We start from the raw sequence: 27,315 nt of genomic DNA on the forward strand, positions 1-27,315 counted from the left end.
ATTTTGTATCCTGCAACTTTACTGACTTTATTTTTTACTTCTAATAGTTTATTGTTGGAGTCTTTAAGGTTTTATATATATAGTATCATGTTATCTGCAAATAGTGACAGTTTAACTTTTTCCTTACTAATTTGGATGCCTTTTCTTTCTTTCTCTTTCTTCTTTCCTTTCTTCTTTTCTTTCTTTCTTTCTTTCTTTCTTTCTTTCTTTCTTTCTTTCTTTCTTTTGTCTGATTGCTGTTGGTAGAACCTCTAGCACTATGTTGAATAAAAGTGGTGAGAATAGACATCCTTGTTTTGCTCCTGATCTTAGAGGAAAAGCTCGCATTTTTTTTTTTTTTTTTTTTTACCATTGAGTAGGATGTTAGCTGTGGTTTTTTTCTTTTTCTTTTTTTTATATGGCCTTTATTATGTTGAGGTGTGTTCCCTCTAAACCCACTTTATTGAGAGCTTTTATCATGAATGAGTATTGGATTTTATCAGATGCTTTTCTTTCATCCATTGAGATGATCATATGATTTTAATCCTTCATTTTGTTGATGTGGTATATATCACATTGATTCATGAATGTGAACCATCCTTGCACCCCCAGAATAAATCCCACTTGATCATGGTGGATGACCCTTTGAATGTATTTTTTTTTAATTTTTTTAATGTTTACTTATTTCTGAGATGCAGAGAGACAGAGCATGAGTGGGGGAGGGGCAGAGAGAGAAGGAGACACAGAATCAGAAGCAGGCTCTGAGCTGTCAGCACAGAGCCCGACGCGGGGCTTGAACTCACAAACCGTGAGATCATGACCTGAGCAGAAGTCGGTCGCTCAACTGGCTGAGCCACCCAGGCGCCCCTCAATGTATTTTTTTAATTTTACTTTTGAGAATGAGAGAGAGAGTGAAGGAGAGAGAGAGAGAATGGGCAAGGGACACAGAGGTGAAGAGAGAATCTTAAACAAGCTCCTTGCTCAGTGTGGAGCCTGACACAGCTCTTGATCCCACAAACCCACGATCCACAATCAGGATCATGACTTGAACCGAAATCAAGAGTTGGATGCTCAACCAACTGAGCCACACAGGCGCCCCTCAATGTACTTTTGAATGCAATTTGCTCCTATTTGGGGGGAATTTTTGCATCTATGTTCATCAGGGATATTAGCCTATAGTTTTCTTTTTATGTAGTGTCTTTGTCTGATTTTGGTATCAGGACTCATATTTGGAAGCTTTCCTTCCTCTTCTGTTTTTTGGAATATTTTGAGGAGAATAGACATTAACTCTTCTTTAAATGTTTAGTAGAATTCACCTGTGAATCTATCTGGTCCTAGACTTTTGTTTATTCAGAGATTTTTTAAATTTTGTTATTACTGATTAAATTTTGTTACTAGTAATCTGTTCAGATTTTCTATTTCTTCCTGATTCAGTTTTGGAAAATTATATGTTTCTAGGAATTGATACATTTCTTCTAGGTTGTCCAATTTTTTGGCATATGATTTTTTGAGTAGTCTCCTATAATCCTTTTTATTTTTGTCATGTCTATTGTTTCTTCTCCTCTTTCATTTCTGATTTGTTTGTGTCTTCTCTCTTTTTTTCTTGATGAGTCTGGTTAAAGGTTTATCAATGTTTTATTTATCTTTTCAAAGTAATAGTTCTCGGTTTCACTGATCCTTTCTTTTTTCTTTCTTTCTCTCTTTCTTTTTTGTCTCTATTTCATTTATTTCTATTTCAATCTTTATTATTTCCTTCCTTCTACTAAACTTGGACTTTGTTCTTCTTTTTCTAGTTCCTTTAGGTGTAAGATTAGGTTGTTTATTTGAGATTTTGTGTTTGTGTGTTTCTTGAGGTGGACCTGTACTGCTGTAAATTTCTGTCTTAAAACTGCTTTCATTGTGTCCTCAAAATTTTGGACCATAGTGTTTTCATTTTCTTTTTTTTTTTTTTTTAAATTTTTTTTTCAACGTTTATTTATTTTTGGGACAGAGAGAGACAGAGCATGAACGGGGGAGGGGCAGAGAGAGGGAGACACAGAATCGGAAACAGGCTCCAGGCTCTGAGCCATCAGCCCAGAGCCCGACGCGGGGCTCGAACTCACGGACCGCGAGATCGTGACCTGGCTGAAGTCGGACGCTTAACCGACTGCGCCACCCAGGCGCCCCCATAGTGTTTTCATTTTCATTTGTCTCCACGTATTTTTTTTATTTCCCCTTTGATTTTTTTAAATTGACCTGTTGACTGTTTAGCAGCGTGTTGTTTAGCCTCCATTTGTGTTTTTTTCTAGCACATTCTTATGATTCTTTTAATTTCATACCATTGTGGTCAGAAAAGATGCATGATATGATTTCAATCTTCTTAAATTTATTGAGACATGCCTTGTGGCCTAATGTGTGATCTATCCTGGAGAATGTTCCATAGGCTCTTGAAAGGAATGCATAGTGTTGTTTTGGATAGAATGTTCTGTACATATCTGTTAAGTCCATCTGGTCTAATATGTAATTCAAAGACACTGTTTCCTTATTGATTTTATGCCTGGATGATCTATCCATTGATGTGAGTGAGGTGTTAAAGTTCTCTACTATTATTGTACTACTGTTAATTTCTCCCTTTATGTCTGCTAATGTTTTCTTTATGTATTTAAGCTCCAATTTCGGGTGTATAGATATTTACAGCCATTATATACTCTTGGTGGATTGACCACTTTGTCTTTATGTAATGCCCTTCTTTATCTCTACTTACAATCTTTGTTTTAAAGTCTATTTTGTCTGTTATAACTATTGCTATCCTGGCTTTTTTTCTTCTCTCATTTCTATTTGCATGGTGTATCTTTCTCTATCCTTTCACTTTCAGTCTGTGTAAGCATTTAAGTCTGAAGTAAGTCTCTTGTAGGCAGCATATAGGTAGCTCTTTTTCTTTTTTTTTTTTTAATCTAGCTGCCACTCTTTGTCTTTGGATTTGAAAACTTAGACCATTTACATTGAAAGTAATTATTGATAAGTATGTACTTATTTCCATTTTGTTGTTTTCTGGTTATTTTTGTAGTTATTCTCTCTCTTCCTCTCAAACTGTCTTTCCCTGTGATTGATGACTGTCTGTAGTGTTATGCCTGAATTCTTTTTCTCTATTTTTTGTGTATTCATCATAGGTTTTGAGTTTGTGGTTACCCTGAGGTTCATATATAGGACCCTAAGTTTTTAGCAGTTTATAGTAAATTGATTGAAATTTGAACACATTCTAAAAGAACTTCTTTTTTACTCTCCTCCACATCTTGTGTATATGCTGTCATATATTTTGTATCTTCTTATTCATAATTGTCTTACTTCTAATTATAACCTTTTTTTTCCTACTTAACAAAGCCCCTTTAACATTTATTGTAAGCTGGTTTGGTGGTGATAAACTTTAACTATTGTTTGTCTGGGTAACTCTTTTTTTTTTAAGTTTATTTATTTGGGGGAGAGGGGAGGGAGGATCAAAAAGAGAGAGAGAGAGAGAGAGAGAGAGAGAGAGAGAGAGAGAGACCCAAGCAGGCTCCACACTGTTAGCTCAGAGCCTGATGTGGGGTCTATCTCACAAACCATGAGACCATGACCTGAGCCAAAATCAGGAGTCAGATACTAACTGACTATGCCACCCAGGCACCCCTGTTTAGGAAATTCTTTATCTCTCCTTCAATTCTGAATGATAACCTTGACAGGTAGCATATTCTTGGTTGTAGATTTTTTTTACTTTCAGCTTTTTTTATTTCAGGAGTGAATATATGCCACTCCTTTCTGGCCTGCAAAGTTTTTGTTGCAGAATCAGCTGATAGCCTATGGGGTTTCCCTTGTATGTAACTAGTTGCTTCTCTCTTGCTGCTTTTAAAATCTCTCTTTATCTTTAACCTTTGACATTTAATTATTTTATTATGTGTTGGTGATATGGACCTCCTTAAGTCATCTTGTTTGGAGCTGTCTGTGGTTCCTGAATCTGGATGTTTGTTTCCTTTCTCCAGTTAAGGAATTTTTCAGCTATTATTTCTTCAAATAAATTTTCTTCCCCTTTCTTCTTCTGAGACCCGTATAATGTGAATGTTTGCTTGCTTGATGTTATTCAAGAGATCCCTTAACCTATCCTCTTTTTGTTTTAAGTTTATTTTACTTATTTTGAGAGAGAGAGAGAGTGAGCAGGGGAGGGGCAGAGAGAGAGGGGTGGGGAGAGAGAGAGGATCCCAAGCGGGCTGTCAGCACAGAGCCTGACATGGGGCCCAAACTCATGAACTGTGAGATCATGACCTGATCCAAAATCCAGAGTCAGTTGCTTAACTGACTGAGTTACCCAGGTACCCTATCCTCTTTAAAACTAGATTATTTTTTCTTTTGGCTGTTCAGCTAGGGTGATTTCCATTACCCTATCTTCCAGATTGCTGATATATTCTTCTGTATTCTCTAATCTACTGTTGATTTCCTTCTAATGTATTTTTCATTTTAGTTATTGTATACTTCAAATCTGATTGGTTCTCTTTATGTTTTCTATCTCTTTGTTGAAGTTCTCACTGAGTCTACTCTTCTTTCCAGTCTGGTGAGCATCTTTATGATAATTACTTTAAACTCTGTAGCAGGCATATTGCTTATCTCCATTTCATATAGTTCTTTTTCTGGGGTTTTGTCTTGTTCATTCATTCAGAGCATATTCCTCTGTTTCCTCATTTTGCTGTACTGTCTGTGTTTGTTTCTATGAATTAGATGGAACAGCTACTTCTCCTAAACTTGCAGGAATGGTCTTGTATATGGTCATCTTCTGTGTAGACTGTAGGTGGCTGGTGACTTTGGCTGGCTGGCTGGAACTGTGTCTGCATGGGCTCGGGTCCCAGTGCACTCCATGCTGTGGCTACCCTGGTGGGATGGCTGGAGCGGAAGTGAGTGTGGGCCTGGGTGGTCCCAGGACTCTGTGTAGAAGGTGCCCCAGCAGGACAGCTGAAGCTGAAGTGAGCTCAAGCCAGTTGGTCCTGGGGTCCTTCACGCAGAGTGCCCTGGCAGGGCAGCTGGAGCCACAGGAGGGCATGGCCCAAGGGGTCAGGGGCACCTCATGTTGGAAGTGTCCCAGTGGGATGTCTGGAACTGAGGTGAGGCATGTGCTGCACAGGATCAGCCTGGGAGGATACCTGAAGCAGAAGTAGGTGAAAGCTAGGGTGTCCTGAGGTGTTCAGTGAAGAGTGTGCCCTATTGGGGTGATTAAAATGGAGGCCGGCATGGGCCAGGTTGTCCCAGGATGTCCTGTACAGAGGGCTCCCTGGTGGGGTGGCTGGAGCCGAGGTGAGGGGTGGGCTTGGGGTCTCAGGGTGCTCCATGCAGGAGGTGTTTTGGCAGGGCAGCTGGAGCTAAAGTGAACATGGGCTGGGGGTTCCCAGGGTGCTCCATGCACGGGACATCTTAGCAAGGCAGCTGGGGCCAAAGTAGGCATTAGCTAAGAGGTCCCAGAGTGCTCTGTGTCAGGGGTCCCCTAGCAAGCTATCTGGAGCTGAAGTGGTGTGGGCCTGGAATTTTCCAAGGAGGTGCTTTGTGCCTGTGTCACCTTGGCATGATGGTTGGAGCCATAGTGATTGCTGGACCAGGGGTGTCCCAGTGTGTGTCATGCTGGGGCCATCTTTGTGTGACAGCTGGGGTTGGCAGGCTAAGGGCCTGGGGCTCACTGAGGTGGTAGGCTGGCTATGGCGCCTGGACCTTGTTCCCGTCCACATTATCAAGTTGGATGGGGAACATAACTGTGGTGCTCACCAGCCCTTTCAACCTGGAGAGTTCTAGCAGGTCCCCCTGCTGTCTGTTAGAGTTCTAGGACTGGCTCTTTTATATTTGGTTCCTCTTTTAAACTGTGGCTTTTCTGTGCCCCACGGTGTCTGAGGCTGGTGTGGGCCAGGGGCATGGGGCTTGTTGACATGACAGGCTGGCCATGGAGCCTGGACCCTGTCCTATCTGCACCATCCAGGTAGAAGGGGAAGGTAAACCATGGTGCTCCCCAGCCCCTCTGACCCAGCAAAAGCTTTACCTGTTCCCTCACTGCCTAGCGAGATTCTAGACCTAGCTCCTTTACACCCTAGCTGCTCTTTTAAACCGTGGCTTCTCCTCCATGCCCCAGGGTGTCTGGGGCTGGTATGGGCCCAGGACCCAGTGGGCCCAGGCTCACTGGGGTGGCAGGCCAACCAGGGGTTTGGAACCCTGCTCCCATCCACATCCCCACCGTGGTGGAGGGGGAGCACAGACTATGCTACCCAGAGAGAGTTCCAACAGCTCTCTCACCACTGGGCAAGGTTCCAGGGCCAGTTCCTCCACATTCCAGTTGCTTTTCCAACCTTCAGCTTTCCCTCCAAGCCCCAGGGCATCTGGACCTGGTGTGGGCCAGTGACCCGGAGCTTGCAGGGGTATCAGCTACTCTGTCTGTCCTGCCTCTCCATGTGGTCTCCCCATCCTCTGTTGTACAGAAGCTGCTCAGTCAGCCCTCAGCTCCCCCTAGGGCAGAATTGCTGTACAGATAGATGTAGACCTGGTGCCTCCATGGAGGAGGTGAGCCCAGGGTCTTCCCATGTCACCATCTTGGACTGGAACCTCCTCTAGTGTTTCCTATAAAGCATTTCTTCTGACAGTCTTTCTGTTTCTTCTTCTTCTTCTTCTGAAACTATATTATTTCATTTTCATTTTTTGAAGGTCATTTTTTGTTTTGGTTTGTGTTACTGAGTACAAAATTTGGGGTTGCCAGTATTTTTTCTTTCAGCACTCTAAGATGTCATCTGGTTATCTTCTGACGTCTATAGTTTCTGTTGAAAAGTTATTTATCAGTCTTATTGTTGTGCCTTTGGAGATAATAAGGTGTGCTTTTTATTGGTAGCAATTTGACTATGATGTGTCTTAGTGTGGCTTTCTTTGTATCTGTCCTGCTTAGGATTTAAAGAACTTATTGAATCTATCAATTATGTCTTTCATCAGGTATGGAGTCTTGGGAATTATTTTTTCAAATACTGTTTTTTCCCATTCTGTCTCTACTCTCACTCTAGGCCTACAGTTATAGGTGTGTTAGACCTTTTGAGCGTCTCCTGCATGTCTCTAATATGATCTTTAAAAAAAAATTTTTTAATGTGTTTATTTTTGGGAGAGAGGGACAAACAGATCATGAACAGGGAGGGGCAGAGAGAGAGAGAGACACACACAGACTCTGAAGCAGGCTCCAGGCTCCAAGCTGTCAGCACAGAGCCCAACGTGGGGCTCGAACCTGCAAACCATGAGATCATGGCCTGAGCCAAAGTCAGACGCTTAACTGACTGAGCCACCCAGGCGCCCCTCTAATATAATCTTTTCAATTAAAAATTTCTGTTTGGATAATACAGGTAATTTCTTTTAACCTGACTCAAATTCACTAATTCTGTAAGCTGCAATTCTTAGACAGGAGAGGATCAAAAATGCACAAACAGCAACAAACAAAAATATGGAAGATCGGCTGAAACTTTGACCTAGCTATGGGTACAGGGTAGAAAATATTAACAATACCTAGCAATTGATAGGTAATCAAAACAAGAACCAAACACACACACACACACACACACACACACACACCCCAAATAATTAGCTATTTGTATATTTGATAATAAAACAAGTTTTTACATATGTTCTTCTCTATTGCTGCATCATTATTCGAATTCCCTTTCCTCTCATTAAATCCCAGTGGAAGAGCCATCAGATGTTATTAAAACAGGAGTCCTCGTATCTCTGTGGAACCTCCTGGCCATCACAATGTTACTAATAGTGGCAGGCAGATAGTCATGCTCAAATTTCCCCGTGAAAAAGATGGTTTAAAAATTAACCTTCCCCAGCGGAACTACTAGAGGACCTAGCACTGGATTGTTTTCATCTCTATTTCTCTGCCATTTCTAGTTCCTCCCTAGAAATAGTTGGGTAACCGCACAGCTCTTTGCAAAAGTACATTTCTAACTTGATACATATATTTAATATATTTTAAGTGGGGATTGCTTCTTTAATGATTATTATTTTTTAGAAGTTTATTTTGAGAGAGAGCAGGGGAGAGTCAGAGAGAGGGAGAGAAAGACAGAATCCCAAGCGGGCTCTGCACTGTCAGCGCAGAGCCCCACTTGGGGCTTGAAATCACAAACTGCAAGATCATGACCTGAGCTGAAATCAAGAGTTGGACGCTCAACCGACTGAACCACCCAGGTGCTCTCTTTCATTATTTTTTTTTAATGTTTATTTATTTTTGAGATGGGGGCCGGCTGAGAGAGAGAGGGAAACACAGAATCTGAAGCAGGCTCCAGGCTCTGAGCTGTGAGCACAGCGCCCGACAAGGGGCTCGAACCTACAAGCCATGAGATCATGACCTGAGCCAAAGTCAGATGCTTAACCCACTGAGCCACCCAGGCACCCCAACTTTAATTATTTTTAATTTAAGTTTGAAAATTGAGTTGGTTTCATGATATTGTTACCCACCAATATTTTGCACAGAGTCCATCTGTTTGAAAGAGAAAAGGCAGAGCGGAAAGCAGGCCTTTTGGAGGAAAAGTTAGCAGGTGTTAATGGATTCACCCATCATATGAATATGAAAGGACAAGAAGATTCCTTGGATAGTTTCATGATGCAGGTGAGAATAAATATTGATTTTTCAAGAAACAGGATTTGCAAGACCTCGTGTTACTCTAAGAGATAATTGGCAAATGTTTAGTAGGTTGTTGGTCTGCTTCTGATCCTGGGGGGATGGGAAATGGGGGGGCGTGGGGATGTGGGGGGGGGGGGATCAAAGGAAGCTGTGCAGTATGGTTGACCGAAAGCCTTTCCGAGGTACAGAGAGTAACCACAAGTTGGATCTAAGGCCTCTGTGTTAGAACCGTAAAAGGGATTGGAGCTGAGCGAGACCTGGGAGGAAGCGGTGGTGATAAGAGAATGAAATGTCGGTGTTATACATTTCTGGTGTGGGTTACCTCCTGCTGCTGCCAGCAGCTGGATTTTGGGCTCTGAATGTGTGTTGAAGGGCGGTGTAAGCAAAAGTCATTGAAACCGAGGCACAGAAATCACAAAGCTAAACTGGCAGATCATCTGCATTTGACCTTGAAATCTAGAATTATGGCATGAGTTGGTCACTAGTAGAAAGCAATTCACCGGATGAGTAGAGGTTTTTTAGAAGAATGTTGGAGGATGGGAGCCAGGGAAGAAATACAAGCATTTTTTTTTTTTTTTTTTTTTTTTAGCCCTGACTATTTATAATGGAAGCAGGATGATTACAGGAGTACAAGGGAAAGGTTGGGGGAAAGAGGTGTGACTTCTTTCATTTATACATCTATACATCTACATAGTCAAAGTTGTTGTTACTAAGTGATGTTATAGAACCATGATGAAGTCTTTGTAGAAATATCTGTTGCCCTCCCAACTTTTCATTAAGTGTCTTAGCATTCATTGACGGTCTTTGCCTGAATCAGTTATTTCATTAGATAGAAAATGCTGATTTTTAAATTTCTATCATTCCTTCTACATTTATTAGCTCAGAATTTTCTCTTTTTTTTGTTTTACATTTTTAATGTTTATTATTTATTTTTGAGAGAGAGAGAGGCAGAGCACGAGTGAGGGAGGGACAGAGAAAGAGGGAGACACAGAATCTGAAGCAGCTCCAGGCTCTGAGCTGTCAACACAGAGCCCAATGCAGGGCTTGAACCCACAAACTGTGAGATCATGACCTGAGCTGAAACCAAGAGTCAGATGCTTAACCAACTGAGCCACCCAGGTACCCCCAGAATTTTCTATTAAGAGTTTAACTTCATAACTGAGGCTATTTGGTTAGCTGCTTCTCTAAGCTAAATTTCCTGTGTTCTCAAAACAATTTCTTTGTACAGTCATTTTAATACCTCTTGATACTCCAGTTTGGTCTTTTTTTATTTATTTATTTATTTTGGGACAGAGAGAGACAGAGCATGAACAGGGGAGGGGCAGAGAGAGAGGGAGACACAGAATCGGAAACAGGCTCCAGGCTCTGAGCCATCAGCCCAGAGCCCGACGCGGGGCTCGAACTCACGGACCGCGAGATCGTGACCTGGCTGAAGTCGGACGCTTAACCGACTGCGCCACCCAGGCGCCCCTCCAGTTTGGTCTTTTAAACATGCCCTCGTCTGTCTTATGACTCCATAACTCTTTATTTCTTTGGAGGACCTTTCTCCTGAAGTCTTGTATTATGACTATATTTATATTTCAAGAAAACAAAAGGAAGTCAATGTCTCCATATTAAATTCCAAATGGGAAGTTTCACGTGTGTTGGCACGTTTAGGATATAGGGGAAGCTATCCTGACCAAGAACTTGGAGAGAGACAACATTTTTCACTCTGAAGGACCAAAAGACGGGCAGAAAATTTGGGATAAATGTCAGCAAGATTCAATCCATAAGGAAAAACAAAAATATGAGTTGGACAGACCTTTGTCTCCTTCCGGCTGGGAAACAAAAACTGTGTGATGTTACTGTCAGAAATTCCTCAGTCGGTTGGCTACTCTTCTGAGCAACAGTGCTGTCCCCACACCTATAGCCACGGAGGAAGCTGTGAAAGAGAGGGTTCAGGAAGTTGGTGCAAATGAGCAATCTTGGAAGTCTGTTAAGTGTATTGACAGACAAGCCACCCTTTCAGATTTGTTTCTTTAACATGTGGATTTTTTTATATTAGCCGATTTAGTAAATTCCCTGGCTCTGAATTTTAATTTTGATTTCATTTTTATTACTACAATATAAAAGGGAAGAGGATGTCCATTATTACAGCAGAGGTAGTATAGTGTATTTGTGAAAAGTAGAGGGCCCCAGTATGAGTCCCAGCTCAGCCATTGCCAGCTGTGTGCTCTTGGGCCGGTTCCTTATCCTCTCTGTACCTCGGTTTCATTTGTAAAATTTGGTGGAGGGGGGTGGGGTGGGGGCTGGGAGGGCACAGTTCCTGTCTCACAGAGTGGTAAGGATTAAATGGATTAATACATGATAAATGCTTACTACAGTTCAGTGGAAGGTCAACGAATGCTAGCTTAAAGATAGTGGTATGGTGGGGTGCCTGGGTGGCTCAGTCGGTCAAACGTCCCACTTCCTCTCAGGTCATGATCTCATGGTTCGTGGGTTCAAGCCCTGTGTCAGGCTCTGTGCTGACAGCTCGGAGCCTGGAGCCTGCTTCGGATTTTGTGTCTCCCTCTTTCTCTGTGCCTCACCTGCTCTCTCTATCTCAAAAATAAATAAAAATTTAAAAAAAATAGTGGTATGGTGAAGATATATATGTGTCCATCATGACTAAATACTGGTCAGTTCAGTCAATGGGGTAAAATACATTGTCAAGTCAGTCATTTGTTTGAATATACTGGCCGAGTCTATCAAAAGATTGAACCGGCAAGTTTAAGTGGCTATATATCTCCTTGTCATGTCCACATGATTTTAGTAAAATTTCATGCCTCTTCGCCCTAAAATTCAAAGTTAGATACTGCTTAAATTCAGTGTGTCAATAAAATCTGCTCAGTCTGTTTGTTGGAGAGTTCCAATTTTTTCTTTTACTTTTTGCTTAAAATTCATTACACAATTTTATTTCTCAATGCTAACTAAAATGTCTGATTTTCTATATCACACCTTTCAATTTCTTTTTCTAAAACCAGCTTCTACATGTCAAATCTTAGAAGTCTTCCCCATTCACCTATTTAGTAATGTAATGTCAGCACAATGTCAGTGTCAGTAGACCTCACACATAGTTTTTAATTGAAACAGAGGTCACAGACCATCAGGAGCTTTGTCTGTCCTTTTCTCCCCACAGAGGACAGCAGGTCTGCAGCAGGAAATCCAGATGCTCACCAAACGGCTGGAGCAGCTATGTGGCCACTCTGAAGAAGCCGTTGGAGAATTCTCCCAAATGGAAGAAAGGCAGAGGGAACAAAAAAGACCCTTGAAACGTATGGAAGGAAACACTGCTATTAATGACTTTTTTCAAGAGAGATTAGAATTGAACAGGAAAAAAGTAAGAATTTCTATATATAAAGCATTTCTTTGACAATGAAAATGATCGTATTTTATGGTATCATCTAACGTTTAAAGCTGTTGATACTTAATATTAGAAAAGGCAGGAAAATTTGCTACAAACTTTTAAACCTTCTGTTTTTATCAAAAATCCTCTCTTTGGAAAGCCTGGGCAGCTTAATGGATTGGACATCTGACTTCAGTTCAGGTCATGGTCTCGTGGTTCGTGGGTTCCAGCCTCGTGTCGGGCTCTGTGCTGACAGCTCAGAGCCTGGAGCCTGCTTCAGATTCTGTGCCTCCCTCTCTCTCTCTGGCCCTCTCTTGCTTGCGCCCTCTCTCTCTCTCTCTCTCTCTCTCTCTCTCTCAAAAATAAATAAACATTAAAAAAAATCCTCTCCAGGGGCACCTGGGTGGCTCAGTCGGTTGGACGGCCGACTTCGGCTCAGGTCATGATCTCGCGGTCCGTGAGTTCGAGCCCCGTGTCGGGCTCTGTGCTGACGGCTCAGAGCCTGGAGCCTGCTTCAGATTCTGTGTCTCCCTCTCTCTGACCCTCCCCCATTCATGCTCTGTCTCTCTCTGTCTCAAAAATAAATAAACATTAAAAAAAATTTAAAAAAAAATCCTCTCCTCTTTCCATATCTCTCATTTCTCTAAGATGCACACGTTTGGTATTTATTATGAGGGCATTTGTTAATGTATTTCTTAATGTGCTTTAAAAAGCCGATTCGAAGGAAAGGAGCTCAAAGGAATGACGGGACAAGTGGAGCATCAGGCACTGTGTTCCCCAGAATGTCAGGACACGAACTGTCAGTGTCCCGACACAAACTGTGAGATCATGATCTGAGCCAAACTCAGGAGTCAGATGTTCAACTGACTGAGCCACCCAGGCACCCGTAAAATGCTATATTAAATTTTAAGAATATTCAATTAACACATGCTTTCTATAACTCTTGAAACCAAGTGAAAAGTTTTTAAGAAAACAATAATAATTTCCCCCAACCTTCTTTCTGCCTATTTTACCCCAGTAAACAGCAGTATATATATCTTCTACAACTATTGCCATGGTTATGGAAATAGTCAAGTACATGTATGTAGGTACTTTTTATCAAACTGGGACTGTGTGGGGGCACCTGGGTGGCTCAGTAGGTTAAGCATCCGATTCTTGGTTTCGACTCAGGTCACCATGTCAAGCCCTGCATCGGGCTCTGTGCTGACAATACGTGGGATTCTCTCTCTCCCTCTCTCTGTCCTTCCCCTGCTTGCACCCTCTCTCTCTTTCAAAATAAATAAACTGGGAAAAAAAACTGGGACTATGCTAGTGAAATACTGTTCTTACACAGTAAAAAGTAAGTACCTCATGGTTTTTCCTTAGGTTAAAAGAATGGATTTAACTCATTCCTTTAATAGCTGCATAGTATTCCACAGAGTATATATAACTTATTTATTTGATTAGTTCCCTACTGATGGACTACTAAATTATTTCCACCTTTTATGCCATTACAAATAATGTAGCAATAAATATATTTATACATATGTCTTTCCACATTGGTGCTTTCTCCCCCTAGGCGATTGAGTTCTAGATATGAAATTATAGGATCACAGTGTATGAGTATTTTAAATTTTAATAGCCACTGCCAAAATACTACCTTCCAAAAAGCAAGAGTTTCACTTTCCAAATAGAAATGCCTGAGTGCCTGCTTCTTCTTCACAGCCTAACCGGCATTGGATGATGTCATTCTTTGAGAGAGAGAGAGTTGGGTTAAAATAGTATAGTTATAACATTTACCTGATTACTAGTAAGGCTGAGCACCTTGTTTTTTGTTTGTTTGTTTGTTTGTTTGTTGGCTTCTTGTATTCCTTTGCTTCCCTACTCCTCACAATTTGGACCTCATATGCAGAAGGTTGAGTTAATCAAACTCTATGGTTCATAACACACTATCTTGGACCATGGAACAGCTTTCTCTTATTTATTTACTCCTTTTAAGTCTATTTTCCCATTCCCTCTTCCAAAAGAGATCAATCTAATGTGTTTAATGTGTATCTTTTTGTCTATACAATGTGGGGGTTAGGGGTGCTGACACCTTCCCCATGTAGTTGAAAGGTCCCATGTATAATTTTTGACTACCTCAGAACTTAACTACTAATAGCCTACTGTTGACCAGAAGCTTTGCTGATTACATAAAGAGTCAATTAACACATATTTTGTATGCCATATTTATGTATATGGTATTCTTATGATAAAGTAAGCTAGAGAAAAGAAAATGTTAAAAAAATAGTCATAAGAGACAATACATTGTACCATGAGAGAGTACTGTACCATGTTGATAAAAAATTTGCATGTAAGTAGACTCACACAGTTCAAACCCATGTTGTTCAAGGGTCATTTGTATATGTTCTTTTAAATATACTTTTATTTTATTATTTATTTAATTTATTTATTTACTTATTTACTTATTTTAATTTTATTTTTTAAAATTTATATCCAAATTAGTTAGTATATAGTGCAACAATGATTTCAGGAGTAGATTCCTTAGTGCCCCTTACCCATTTAGCCCATTCCCCCTCCCACACCCCGTCCAGTAACCCTCTGTTTGTTCTCCATATTTATGAGTCTCTTATGCTTTGTCCCACCTCCCTGTTTTTATATTATTTTTGTTTCCCTTCCCTTATGTTCATCTGTTTTGTCTCTTAAAGTCCTCATATAAGTGAAGTTGTATGATACTTGTCTTTCTCTGACTGACTAATTTCACTTAGCATAATACCCTCCAGTTCCATCCACGTAGTTGCAAATGGCAAGATTTCATTCTTTTTGATTGCTGAGTAATACTCCTATATATATATATATATATATATATATAAAACACACCTGTATCCCTTGGATAAATACCTAGTAGTGCAGTTGCTGGGTCATAGGATAGTTCTATTTTTAGTTTTTTGAGGAACCTTCATACTGTTTTCCAGAGTGGCTACACCAGTTTGCATTCCCATTAAATTATACTTTTATATATGTATTTTAATTTGCATAAATAGTACTGTGGTAAAATCTCATTCTATTGCTCAGCATTATATATATTTTTTAAATGTTTATATTTAGAGAGAGAGAGAGAGAGAGAGAGAGAGAATCCCAAACAGGCTCTGTGCTTTCAATACAGAGGGTGACTCGGGGCTTGATCTCACAAACCATGAGATCATGACCTGAGCCAAAATCAAGAGTTGGATGCTTAAATGACTGAGCTACCCAGGTGCCCTCAGCTTTATATTTTTAAGATCCACATAGTATTGCTATTTTCTCATCTAGTTCATTGCTTGTGTCTACTGCGTGGAATTCTACAGTGTGCACATGGGCCATGATTTGCCTGTCCACTCCTCAGTGATGAGTACCCCAGTTACCTCTGTCTTTCTGCCACCACAAATACTGCTACCAACATCCTTGTACAAGTCACCTTAAGGGCCTGTGAGAGAGTTTCTTAGGGGTGTTTGCTCAAGATTGGAATTGGTGGTTCATTGGGTAGATGGACATTTAATTTGATTAAGTACTGCCAGTCGACTTTCACAGAACAATAGTCCCACCAGATATACACAAGGGCTCTTGAATCTCCACATTCTTGTCATTTCGTGGCATTAACCAGCTTCCTAAATTTTCCTATTTTGGGGGGTATAAAGTGTTGTTAATTTAATTTGCATTTCTCTAATTAGTGAGTTGGAGCATTTCTTTTATCTTTTTTAGTCTTTTGGCTTTTTAGTCTTTGCCTGGATGTTTCCTTCACCCATTTGCCTATTTGGGTTCCTGTCTCTTCTTGTTAATTTCCAAAACCGTGTGCATGCCTTCCTCACCCTGCTCGGGCTGTTACCCTCCATGGCAGGTCACCTCTCCACCTGGGCTCTCCTTTCACCCTGGTCAGGCTCTGAGTCCCTCCGCAGGGCAACCCACCTCTGTGTCCACTTCTGTCAGCCCACTTGAGTCACAGCTTTTCTCTTCTCATTCTGGCGCCTACCTTGTCCTGCCCATCTACCAGCATGAGGACTGTATTGTCCAGAGAAGAAAAGAAAGGAAAGGAAGAATAAGAAGAGAAGGAATAAGAGCACCTGCTTTATGTTTAACCTTTCAAATATCCTAATAAATGTGCTTAGTTAAACTATAATTATTCTGTCAAGAGGCACTTTAGCTTTGTGCCACAAATATTGACATGGACTGTTTTCCTTATTTTTCATTTTAAACATAGTAATACATTTTTAGGTTTCCAGATGCATGGGATTTAAGATTTTTGTCTTTTATTACAACATGCTGGAAGTACCTGATCCTTGATAATTTATTGAGACTTCTTACATGGCTTAATACTGGATTGATTTTGGTAACTGTTCCACGTGTGCTTGTAAAGAATGTGTTCTCTGTTTGTTGGGCATAAAGTTCCATAGATAGTTAATGCTCATATGATTCATATGGTTCAAATTGTCAATATCTTTGATTTTTTTTCCTTGATTCTGAAAAAGTATGCCAAATTCTCCAAGTATAATTCATTTTATTTATTTATTTATTTATTTACTTACTTACTTACTTATTTATTTTGAGGGGCAGGGACAGAGAGAGGGAGAGAGAGAATTCCAAGTAGGCTCTGCACTGTCAACGTGGAGACTGACACAGGGCTCAAACCCATGAACCATGAGATCATGACCTGAGCTGAAACCAAGAGTCGGATACTTAACTGAATGAGCCACCCAGGTGCCCCTTTACTAGGGTTTTTTGTTTTCTGGTCATGATTGCATATTATTGTTTTCTAGAAAATAATGGATTTCTTTTAGATTTTCAACTTTTTGCCACTGAATTATAAAATATTCTTTTAGAATTATTTTCATGTAATTGCCTCTCGGCCTTTTGGCTAAAATCAAGTGTAGAATTATTTTCATATTTTCTGTATCTATGCATTCTGTATGTTTTTCCTTCCTAATGTTATGTATTTTTTACTTTCTCTCTTTTCTCTTTAACCAGGCTTGCTTGGGGCATCTATTTTATTCTTCCAAAGAACAGTTGGGTTTTTTTTTTTTTTTAATACAAACGTTATTATCTTTTGATTTATATATAGTGAAAATATATGGTATTTTTATTCAATTTTTATCCTCTCTTTTTTTCTGGTACTAATTTTATAAAGTATAGATTATTAGAAAGAATATAATTAAAATCACAGTAATCCTACCACTGTAAGATAAGCAGTGTTAAAATATAGGTATAATTCTAATATTTTTCCATAGAGGGGCACCTGAGTGGTTCAGTCGGTTAAGCATCTGGTTCTTGATTTCAGCTTAGGTCATGATCTTGCAATTCATGAGATTGAGCCCCGGGTCTGGTTCTAAGCTGACAGCATGGAGCCTACCCGGGATTCTCTCTCTCTCCCTTGCTCGCTGCCCCTTCCCCACTCATGCTCTGTCTGTCTCTCTCAAAATAAACAAATAAATACTTAAAAAGAATATTTTTCTATACCTATGTTAACATAATTGGTAGGCAGAGTTTTTCTTAATCCTCCTTCCTTCATTTAGTTGTAGCATTAATATTTTCTTTTAGTAAATATTTTTGAAGCTTGACTTCTAGGGAATGTATAATCAATAATATGTAATTTTTTGGCATTTGCACTGTTACTACTTTTTTGTGTTATAAATAATGTAAAGAATATATTTGCGTATGAATCTTTACTAAATATTTCCTTATAATACATTCCTTGAAAAGCTGATCTCCTCTGTTTCCACCCGATGTTTATGAAATTGTCAACTTACCTGTGCCCTTGTTAGCACTGAGCCACCCCTTTTATTGTCATTCTTTATTTTCCAGATTATTTTAATAATGCATATTTATGGTGAAAAAAATTTACTTATGTAAGTATTACTGTCTGCAGTTTATTAGACTAGAGTAGATGTGGTATGCTAGTGTGGAACACCACCTTAAAGCACAACTTCTTTATTTCAATACTGTTGATTTCTGCAAAGGAAAACTCTGGGATTAAGAATTCATGGATAGCAGAACATGGCAAGATATCCAAACAGCTAGAGAAAGACAATGAGCAACAAACACTATTGAATATTCAGCAGAATTTTCAGAATGCTACAACTCAAAGATTAGAGGAGAAAATTCAGAAACTTCAGAAACAGCTGAGTGATTTGAAATTGTCAAATAAAAGTATGAAAACTCAACTGACAAGAGTAAATGTCCTTAAGGTAAGTAAAGGAAGTGAGCTTTCAAAGAGTCACTTAAGCTTTGGTCTTGTTACTATTTTAGCTGCATGTTTCTCATTGAGTTAAAAAGCATTCTTATATACACACATAAGAATATATATTGGATAATAAAATTAGATGCATGCAAATCTACCACTTATCTTAAGAACGAGAGCATTATCGGGGAGCCTGGGTGGCTCAGTCGGTTGAGCATCCAACTTCGGCTCAGGTCATGATCTCGCGGTTCGTGAGTTCGAGCCCTGCATCAGGCTCTGTGCTGACAGCTCAGAGCCTGGAGCCTGTTTCAGATTTTGTGTCTCCCTCTCTCTCTGCCCACCCCTGCTGGTGCTCTCTCTCTCTCTGTCTTTCAAAAATGAATAAACATTAAAAAAAATTTAAAGAACAAGAGCATTATCAACTCCACTGAAGCCATCATGTATTCCCTTCCCTACTTCTCAAAGGTAACTGGTATTCTAAATGTTGGGATTCTAGAACCCTTGCTTTTTTTTTTTTTTTTAACGTTTATTTATTTATTTTTTTTTTAATTTTTTTTTTCAACGTTTATTTATTTTTGGGACAGAGAGAGACAGAGCATGAACGGGGGAGGGTCAGAGAGAGAGGGAGACACAGAATCGGAAACAGGCTCCAGGCTCCGAGCCATCAGCCCAGAGCCTGATGCGGGGCTCGAACCCACGGACCGCGAGATCGTGACCTGGCTGAAGTGGGACGCTTAGCCGACTGCGCCACCCAGGCGCCCCTAACGTTTATTTATTTTTGAGAAAGGGAGAGACACAGCATGAACAGGGGAGGGTCAGAGAGAGGGAGACACAGAATCTGAAGCAGGCTCCAGGCTCTGAGCTGTCAGCACAGAGCCCAATGCAGGGCTCGAACTCACGGACCGAGAGATCATGACCTGAGCCGAAGTCGGCCGCTTAACCGACTGAGCCACCCAGGCGCCCCAGAACCCTTGCTTTTTAAGTTTTATTTTGGTCTTTCTTATTGGGGTAATAGTTAAAAGTTTTACTCATTTTGGGGGCTCCTCTTTGGATCTTCTCCATACCAAGCTTCGCTGTACTATTTCAAGCATACATTTGATTCCTTAAACCAAAGGTGCACTAAATACTTATGGATCAATGTGTTTTTTTTCCCATTCTATCACAATATTTATCTTACTGCAAAGCCAGTTATTGTCTGTATTTCTGAATTTGGCTAGCAGAGGCTGTAAGACTTTTGAAGGCATGGAATACTCGTTAAACGTCTTTAAATCCCAAGTGCCTAATTGATACAGGTGCTCAGTGACTGTTGGTTATTGATGAGTTTGATGATTAAGAAATGTTCTGTTAATTCATAAATTATGGAATTTTCTTTCTTTTACATATATCAGGTCAAAAAAAAAAAAAAAGAAGAAGAAGAAGGAAAAGAAGCATGGGTTATACCATGCATCTTGTCTATTATTTAGAAAAGATCTAATCACAGCCATCTCCCTTCCCCCAACCTTATACCCTCACAGGACAAAACAATTGAAAAGCTCAGGCCATCTTTAACAAAAGCTGAACTAATGCAAGGGAAGACAGTTATGAAAACAGACAACTTGAAAACTACATCAGACTCTGCCAAGACAGAGGAAAGAGGAGACAAAGAGAAAGTCCATCAGATGTTAGATGCCATCAGTCCTGAGCACTACACAGCAAAGAGCACGCTTGATAAAGTATCAGGACAACAAGAGGTTTGTTTTATTACTTTATTAAGATTCTTTAAGTCGAAGTGATCAACACCCATCTCAACTTAGACTCTAAGCCAGACAAAAAGGACGTTGTTGGCTTATGGAATCAAAGGTGAGTTAAACAGCCAGACCTCTGAGAGGGCCCCAGGATCAGCGCCTGGAGCCTCATACAGCTCTTTTCACCATCTCTGCTTGGCTTCGCCATGTATGTCAGCTTGCTTGATATTTAGAGATTCTGTGACAGGAGAGAGAATCCCAAGAAAGTGTTTTATAAGCCCAGCTTAGATCAAATGCCTATTCCCGGTAAATCCTCCGTGGCAAAGGAGGGGATATATGATTATCTTACGTTAGGTTTGCATACACATCCTCCGATTAACCGGTGACAAGGAGGAAAACGATGTGAGAGATTGGGAGTTCAGGGGAACCCACGTGTGTGGGGCTGAGTCACTTTTAGGAAAAGAGGGTCGTGCTTCTAAATTTGCTTAGATTTCCACTGCATTTACAGAGCACATGTTTTCGGAGAATTTTTTAGGCTAACTGGTAATTTTGGGCTATTGTGAGATTATATGCCGCCTGTCCATTATTAGTTCTTACAAAATATGTAACTTTAGAGATTACCTTAAGAAATTCTTAAAACACAAAATCATGATATGATTTGGCTTTTTCTCTTTTTAAACTTCTGCTTATGTATATTCTTGTTTTTATTCTTCTCGATGTTCCTTATTATATTTTCAGTCAGATCTCTTCTACTTTGGGTACTCTGTAGCTTACTCCTTATCTCTGAGATGACTTTGTCTTGTTCTTGCCTGACTTCAACCTGACCTCACATCTTATCTATGAGACATCTTGGATATCTTTTTTTGTCCATTTGTATTCTGAATACTGTATTTCTGATTCAAAACAAAGGTTCCCCCCCCCATGTCTGCAAATCCTTGTTTGATATTTAATCCATACCGGGTATTGTGTCAAACATGTTTCTTTTGCTTCATGGGAGTTCTTTGGAGGGGGGTGGGGGGTCGGGGCAGAGTTTCATCACCTGACTAGTTTGGAGGAGGCTATTTTCTTCTTAAGGAAATTTGGATGTCGGCATCTGGGTGGCTCAGTCGGTTAAGCGTCCGACTTGGGGTCAGGTCATGATCTCACGGATTCGTGGGTTTGAGCCCCGCATCGAGCTCTGTGCTGACAGCTTGGAGCCTGGAGCCTGCTTCAGATTCTGTGTTTCCCTCTCTCTCTGTCCCTACCCCACTGGCACTCTGTCTCTCAAAAATAAATAAAGGTTAAAATTTTTCAATAAAAAAAAGAAATTTGGATGGATATTATTTGCCATTTATCTATTCACTTTAAGATCCTTTTAATTGTCCTGCCCTCTCAATTTTAGGTGTTTCTACTTTACGTAGTTACAGGGCAGGGTTTACTTACTTAGTTTCTTAACTCAATACTACCCTCTTGTGTTGGTACAGTAAGTGCAGTTTCTAAAGTTTAACACCTCAAGTCTTTTACGTTGAGGTGTGGGGGGGTTTATGTGATATCTGATTCTGCAGTACATCTTGTTTATAGAAATCACTCATTTCCCACTGTTTGCTTTTCTCTTTTCCTTTATCTCTAAACCTCCAAGGAACACCTTACCCTTCCAAGTATCTCTTTCTCCCTTCAGAAACCTTGTCCTTTACAACTGCCCATTTCGGCTAATGTGTTTCCAAGGCCCTCTCTTTTCCCTCTCACTTGCCAGGGTTCTGACCCACTAGGTCTTGGACTTCTCAGTATTTCCTCATTTATGCATTGTCCTATTTCTGGGCCGCCCCTGGAGGCCAGCTGCATCCTTCAGCCTGGGCTCATGATTTATGGGTGATTAGAGCTGCTTTCCTTATAAGGGAGGAGGGGTGAGGACAGATGGATTTCGGGGACTGCTATTACCATACAACAAGTCTGAAATCAAAAAAGGAATTACCTTAGAGATGAAAAGCAGCAATAAAATTAGGTTTAGTCTATAAAGTATAAAAATAAAACCTTAGGAGCGCTTGGGTGGCTCAGTCGGTAAAGCATCCAACTCTTGATCTCAGAGTCATGAGTTCAAGGCCCATGTTGGGCTCTGTGCTGGGGGTGAAAAAGACTTAAAAATAAAAAGAAAAATCTTAAAATGAAAAGGACATTTTTTTTAAAGACAGTCTCTTTATAAATTTTTTTTTATAACATTTATTTATTTTTGAGACAGAGAGAGACAGAGCATGAACGGGGGAGGGTCAGAGAGAGGGAGACACAGCATCTGAAACAGGCTCCAGGCTCTGAGCTGTCAGCACAGAGCCCGATGCGGGGCTCGAACTCACAGCCCTCACGGACCGCGAGATCATGACCTGAGCTGAAGTCGGCCGCTTAACCGACTGAGCCACCCAGGCGCCCCGAAAAGGACATTTTAAATAAAGAGTTCTTGTAATAGAAGAGACCACTTTTCTTTCTTTCTTTTTTAAATGTTTTTATTTATTTTTGAGAGAGAGAGAGCAGAAGAGGAGCAGAGAGAGGAGACAGAGGATCCAAAGTGGGCTCCGTGCTGAGAGTGGGAGAGCCCCATGTGGGGCTTGAACTCATAAACCATAAGATCATGACCTGTGCCAAAGTCGACGCTTAACCCACTGAGCCACCCAGGCACTCCAAAAGAGACCATTTTTCTATCTTAAAAATACAATTTGAATGTAGAATGTTACATTTCATAGAGAAATGTTTAATAAGACTACATTTCTGATACCGATTTTATTGTACATAATATGTAGGTGACTGAAACTAATGGTATGACTTGATGTTTTTGGTGGTTTTTTGTAGCTGACTGATTTTCGAGAAACTATTATGAAGATGTTGGGATTTAACATGAGAACAGCAGACAAGGAAATCATCAATCACCTAAGGCTTATTATACAAGATTATAAAGCATCTGACAAATCAAAGGTTGCTTCTCACTCTGAGACTGGACAGGATAATGAATAAAAAAGTTCTGTCTTTTTCATTACTCCCGACAAGAACTCAGTAGATACGGGCATCTCCTGTAGCATCTTGAATGCAGCTATGTTATGAATAAAATGCACTGGGAATTTCTCACCTTTGATATTTGGCATTTAACTTTTCTTTGTCATTGTCGTGTTCTACACATTTGTTTATGGTCTAGTCTAGATTGTTACTTGCAATATACAATATCTAATTATATTTATTATTAATTGTATTTTCAGCAGGGTATTAATCAGGACTTGTGTTCTTAGTTGTAATATTTATATTTATAGTTAACAGCCTATTTATTTCTAGAGTGAACAATTTCCTGGGTATACCCACTTACAAATCCAGGTACAGTTGTGTTCTATACTTTGAATCTGTCTTATCTATTTGATTAACTGAGAGTGTGAAAACCAGATACGAAACGTTGAGTGGCAAAAAAGTAATTAAGAATACTTTCTTTTTAAAGGCTTTTTAAAAAGTTTATTTATTTTGAGAGAGAGAGAGAGAGAGAGAGAGAGAGAGATCAAGTAGGGGAGGGGCAGAGAGGGAGGGAGAGTGAGAATCCCAAGAAGGCTCCGCACTGCCACTGGGGAACCCCATGCAGAGCTTGACTTCACAAACTGTGAAATCATGACCTGAGCCGAAATCAAATTCGAGTCAGACACGTAACTGACTGAGCCACCCAGGCACCCTGAAGTTAATGGCTACATTTTAAACAATTATAATTTCTTGGGGTGCTGAGTGGCTCAGTCAGTTGAATATCTAACTCTTGATTTCAGCTCAGGTCATGATCCCAGGGTCATGGCATCAGGCCCCATGTTGGGCTCTGCTCTGAGCATGGAGCCTGCTTGGGTTCTTTCTCTTCCTCTCTCTGTACCTCCCCTGCTCATGCGTGTGGGCTATCCCGGAAATAAAATGAGGGTGCCTTGATGGCTCAGTCTTTGAGCATCTGACTTGGCTCAGGTCATGATCTCATGCTTTGTGAATTCGAGTCCCACACTGGGTGAGCAGGAGCCCCAAATTGGGTGAGGCTGCTTCTCAATCTCAATCTCTCTCTCTCTGTCTCTGCCCTTTGCTTACTTACACCCTCTCTCTCTCAAAATAAATAAATAAACAGTTATTATAATTTATTATTTATTTCATTTAAAATAGGAAACTGTTCCTCTTCCAAGGTAGTTTTAGACTTATCCAAAATGTCCTCCATAGGAACAAGTCAGAATCTGGACCCTCAGTATCTGCTGTGGTCATCTAAAAATATCTCCTGTGGAGCTTAGTTTTAGAAGAATCTTCAAGGTGGAAGGAGTCAGGTTATACTGGAGCTTAGAGAGGTTGTACTTTGGAGAAAATGATTATCTTGAATACTCAATCAAGGACTGTTATGCCCAGAATTTGTGATCCCCAAAGACAACTAGGGAGCCCAGTCCGATGCAAAAGCAAAAGAGCCTTTATTCGACCTAGCTCGAGCTCAATCCCCTACCTGCACCGACACAGCGGTGAGAAGCCAGAGAGAGAGCGAGTTTCAAAAGGACAAAGGTTTTATTGGGGCCTAGGGGCAGTTGGTGAGGTAATGGCTGTGGCCTCAGCCAATTGGCTGGGGAAGGGTCGGGGTCCTGTTACGCAGGTCGCGGGCGTGTTTTGATCGGAAAGTTTGAACGGGTGAGCGGGAGGTTACTCAAGGGGAGGAGGCGTGGTCAAGGTGAAGGACACAGAACAAGATGGAGTTGGTAAGCCTGCCCTTTCAGGACAAAATGAGAATTGCTCAGTTTCTAAATGGTCATGGCTGTGGTTCTCACATTGTGTGACAGGACACTCTGGTGTACTGCAGGGATCGTAGCATGCCATAGCTTATTTCAATTAAAAAAAATTTTTTTAAGGAGCGCCTGGGTGGCTCATTCGGCTGAGCATCCAACTTCAGCTCTGGTCATGATCTTGTGGTTCATGAGTTCGAGCCCCGCGTTGGGCTCTGTGCTGACAGCTCAGAGCCTGGGGTCTGCTTCAGATTCTGTGTCCCCCTCTCTCTTCGCCCCACCCCTGCTTGTGCTCTGTTTCTCTCTGTCTTTCAAAAAATGAATAAACATTAAAAAAATGTTTTTTTAATTTTTTTTTTATTTTAGAGAGAGAAAGAGTCTGCAAGCAGGAGAAGGGGCAGAAGGAGAGAGAGAGAGAAGGAGGGAGAATCTTAAGCAGGCTCCGCTTGATCCCATGATCCTGGGATCATGAGTTGAGCCAAAATCAAGAGTTGGACACTCAGGGGCACCTGGGTGGCTCAGTTGGTTAAGCGTCCGTCTTCAGTTCAGGTCATGATCTCATGGTTCACGAGTTTGAGCGCCACGTCGGGCTCCGTGCTGACAGCTCAGAGCCTGGAGCCTGTTTCGGATTCTGTCTCCCTCTCTCTCTGCCCCCCTTCCCCCCATCATGCTCTGTCTCTCTCAAAAATAAATGAAACATTTGAAACAGTTAATAAAAAAAAAGAGTTGGACACTCAACCAACTGAACCACCCAGGCACCCCAGAATATTTCAAATTTTAAGGGAAAACAGTGATACATGACATTTGCCAGGAAAATACTTGAACTATCAGCTCCAAGTAGTTTCATAGTTTCAATATTGGATCACTCTTCATTCCTTTTGATATCATATCTTTGTGATGGAAACTGCCCGAGGCTTCTCAGGACACATAAATTTGATGCCAAGCAGGGGCCAGTAGTTGGTGGAATCACTGCCTGGGAAGTTGACTCCAGGCTTCTGACTGCAACGCAAGCAGCTCACTTAGCTTTCCTCTCAAGATTGCCTTGGGCCCTGGCAAAACAGGAAAGGCAGGGATGCCCTTCCAGAGCTTCCACCCGCAGCCCAACCTGCTGAAGCTGTAAGAACCACCTTCTTGTTCAGGATCCCCCCAGGGCCATGGCCCAAGGTCAGCACCTGCTGTGGCTTCAGCAAACAGGGCTGGGGGGGACTGTACCCCCTGCTGCCCAGAGCTCCCCTTTTCTGAGGAATTGTGAATACTACCAGTGCCTAAGGTCATGATTTCCATGAAAAAAAAGGTGCCAAGGTGTGGCAGTTTCTGAAAGAGCCACTTTATAAACACATTAAAGAAAGATCTTCTGTAAATACAAAGAGGCCTTAGCCTTAATGCTGCTTTATGAATTGTGTCAGTAGTAACTGATTGTTCAGCCATGGAGCAGTGTAAAAGGTTAGCTATATTAATCTTTTTTTTAACTTACACATACTTGATTGAAAGCCTATATGGTACATATGATGTTTGATATAGTTGACCTCAGCTTTTTTTTTTTTTTTAAAGTTTATTACTTATTTTTGAGAGAGAGACAGCGAGCAAGTGGAGGAGGGGCAGAGAGAGGGGGGGACAGAGGGTCCGAAGCGGACTCTGGGCTGACAGCAGCAAGCTTGACGTGGGGCTCGAACTCACACTCACAAACCGTGAGATCACCCCTTGAGCATGAAGTCAGACAATCAACTGAGCCACCCACATGCCCCTAGTTGACCTCAGCTTTGTTCACACTGACTTCAGTGAGCTGCATTTGGGCTTTCTGTGCTTAACATCGCTTACTTGCTGCTGTTGTCATTGGTTTGTTTCATTTTAGGAACATGGTGGGTACTTTCAGGAAAAATCATATTTTTAATTCCTTCTCTGGCAATTCTTTCCTGGATTCTTAGCTTTACATAATTATACCTACAATGGAACCAGCATCCTAAAGGCATGAAGACGAGTCCTACTCCAACATCACGTGATCTTCTAATTCTACTAGTTAACAAGAAATGTCCAGCCACAAGAGACACCAATGAACTTGGTGATAATCAGATCCTGTGCACAGGAAATGTTTTTGACATCTAACATTCTTAGGAGCTTAAAAGGCTTCCCTTTAGTAGACCCGCTGGGCTTCAGTGCATCAGCCATGGACTCCAGTGGCCCCCTGTGGCCCCTGGCTATGCTAATTCTTTTTTTTTTTTTTCTTTTTAGCTATGCTAATTCTTGAGTAGACAAGGGAGAAGGACCCTTCTAGCATCCGGAACTGTCTTTATGAGAACTGCTTTCAATCCTGTAGTCAAATCACTTACCACATTCTTCAATGATGAGAACTGGGTTTAGCTTTAAGGCTTCAGATAAGTAGTTCTCAACTTCAGGATGTATCAGAATCATCTAATGAATTTAATTACCACTGCTACGCCCCTGCCCACCTCCCCACACCTCCCCCCCCCCCCCCCACCATCATGAGATACCAGTTTGGTTAGAGAGGTATAGGGCTGAAGCCTGGATATTTTTTCAAAGCGCCCTAAGTCTATGAATTGACAAAACTACTTTGGGAAGCAGTTGTGGCAGTGTATTTGTTTCCTGTTGCTGCTGTAACAAATTGTCCAAACTTTGTGGCTGGAACAATATTTATTATCCTACATTTCTGGAAGTCTCATCAGGTGTTGGCAGGG

At 40.9% G+C, this 27,315-nt stretch overlaps 1 protein-coding gene across 1 annotated transcript in view; it reads left to right on the plus strand.

Annotated features, from left to right (window-relative positions):
- Window positions 1-22,967, plus strand: part of LOC124512129 (coiled-coil domain-containing protein 170-like) — a 37,542-nt gene extending 14,575 nt beyond the window's left edge. The window contains exons 4-8 of the mRNA XM_047079534.1: window positions 8,464-8,599; window positions 11,772-11,972; window positions 17,948-18,175; window positions 19,683-19,898; window positions 22,710-22,967. Coding sequence (XP_046935490.1) covers window positions 8,464-8,599; window positions 11,772-11,972; window positions 17,948-18,175; window positions 19,683-19,898; window positions 22,710-22,871 — 943 coding nt within the window. The 3' untranslated portion in view covers window positions 22,872-22,967. The remainder of the gene's footprint in view (window positions 1-8,463; window positions 8,600-11,771; window positions 11,973-17,947; window positions 18,176-19,682; window positions 19,899-22,709) is intronic.
- Window positions 22,968-27,315: the final 4,348 nt, after the last annotated feature.

The sequence above is a fragment of the Lynx rufus genome, unplaced genomic scaffold, assembly GCF_022079265.1.
Source record: "Lynx rufus isolate CCGP_SWC_20201006 ecotype Redwood Valley unplaced genomic scaffold, mLynRuf1.p SCAF_17, whole genome shotgun sequence".
NCBI lineage: Eukaryota > Metazoa > Chordata > Mammalia > Carnivora > Felidae > Lynx > Lynx rufus.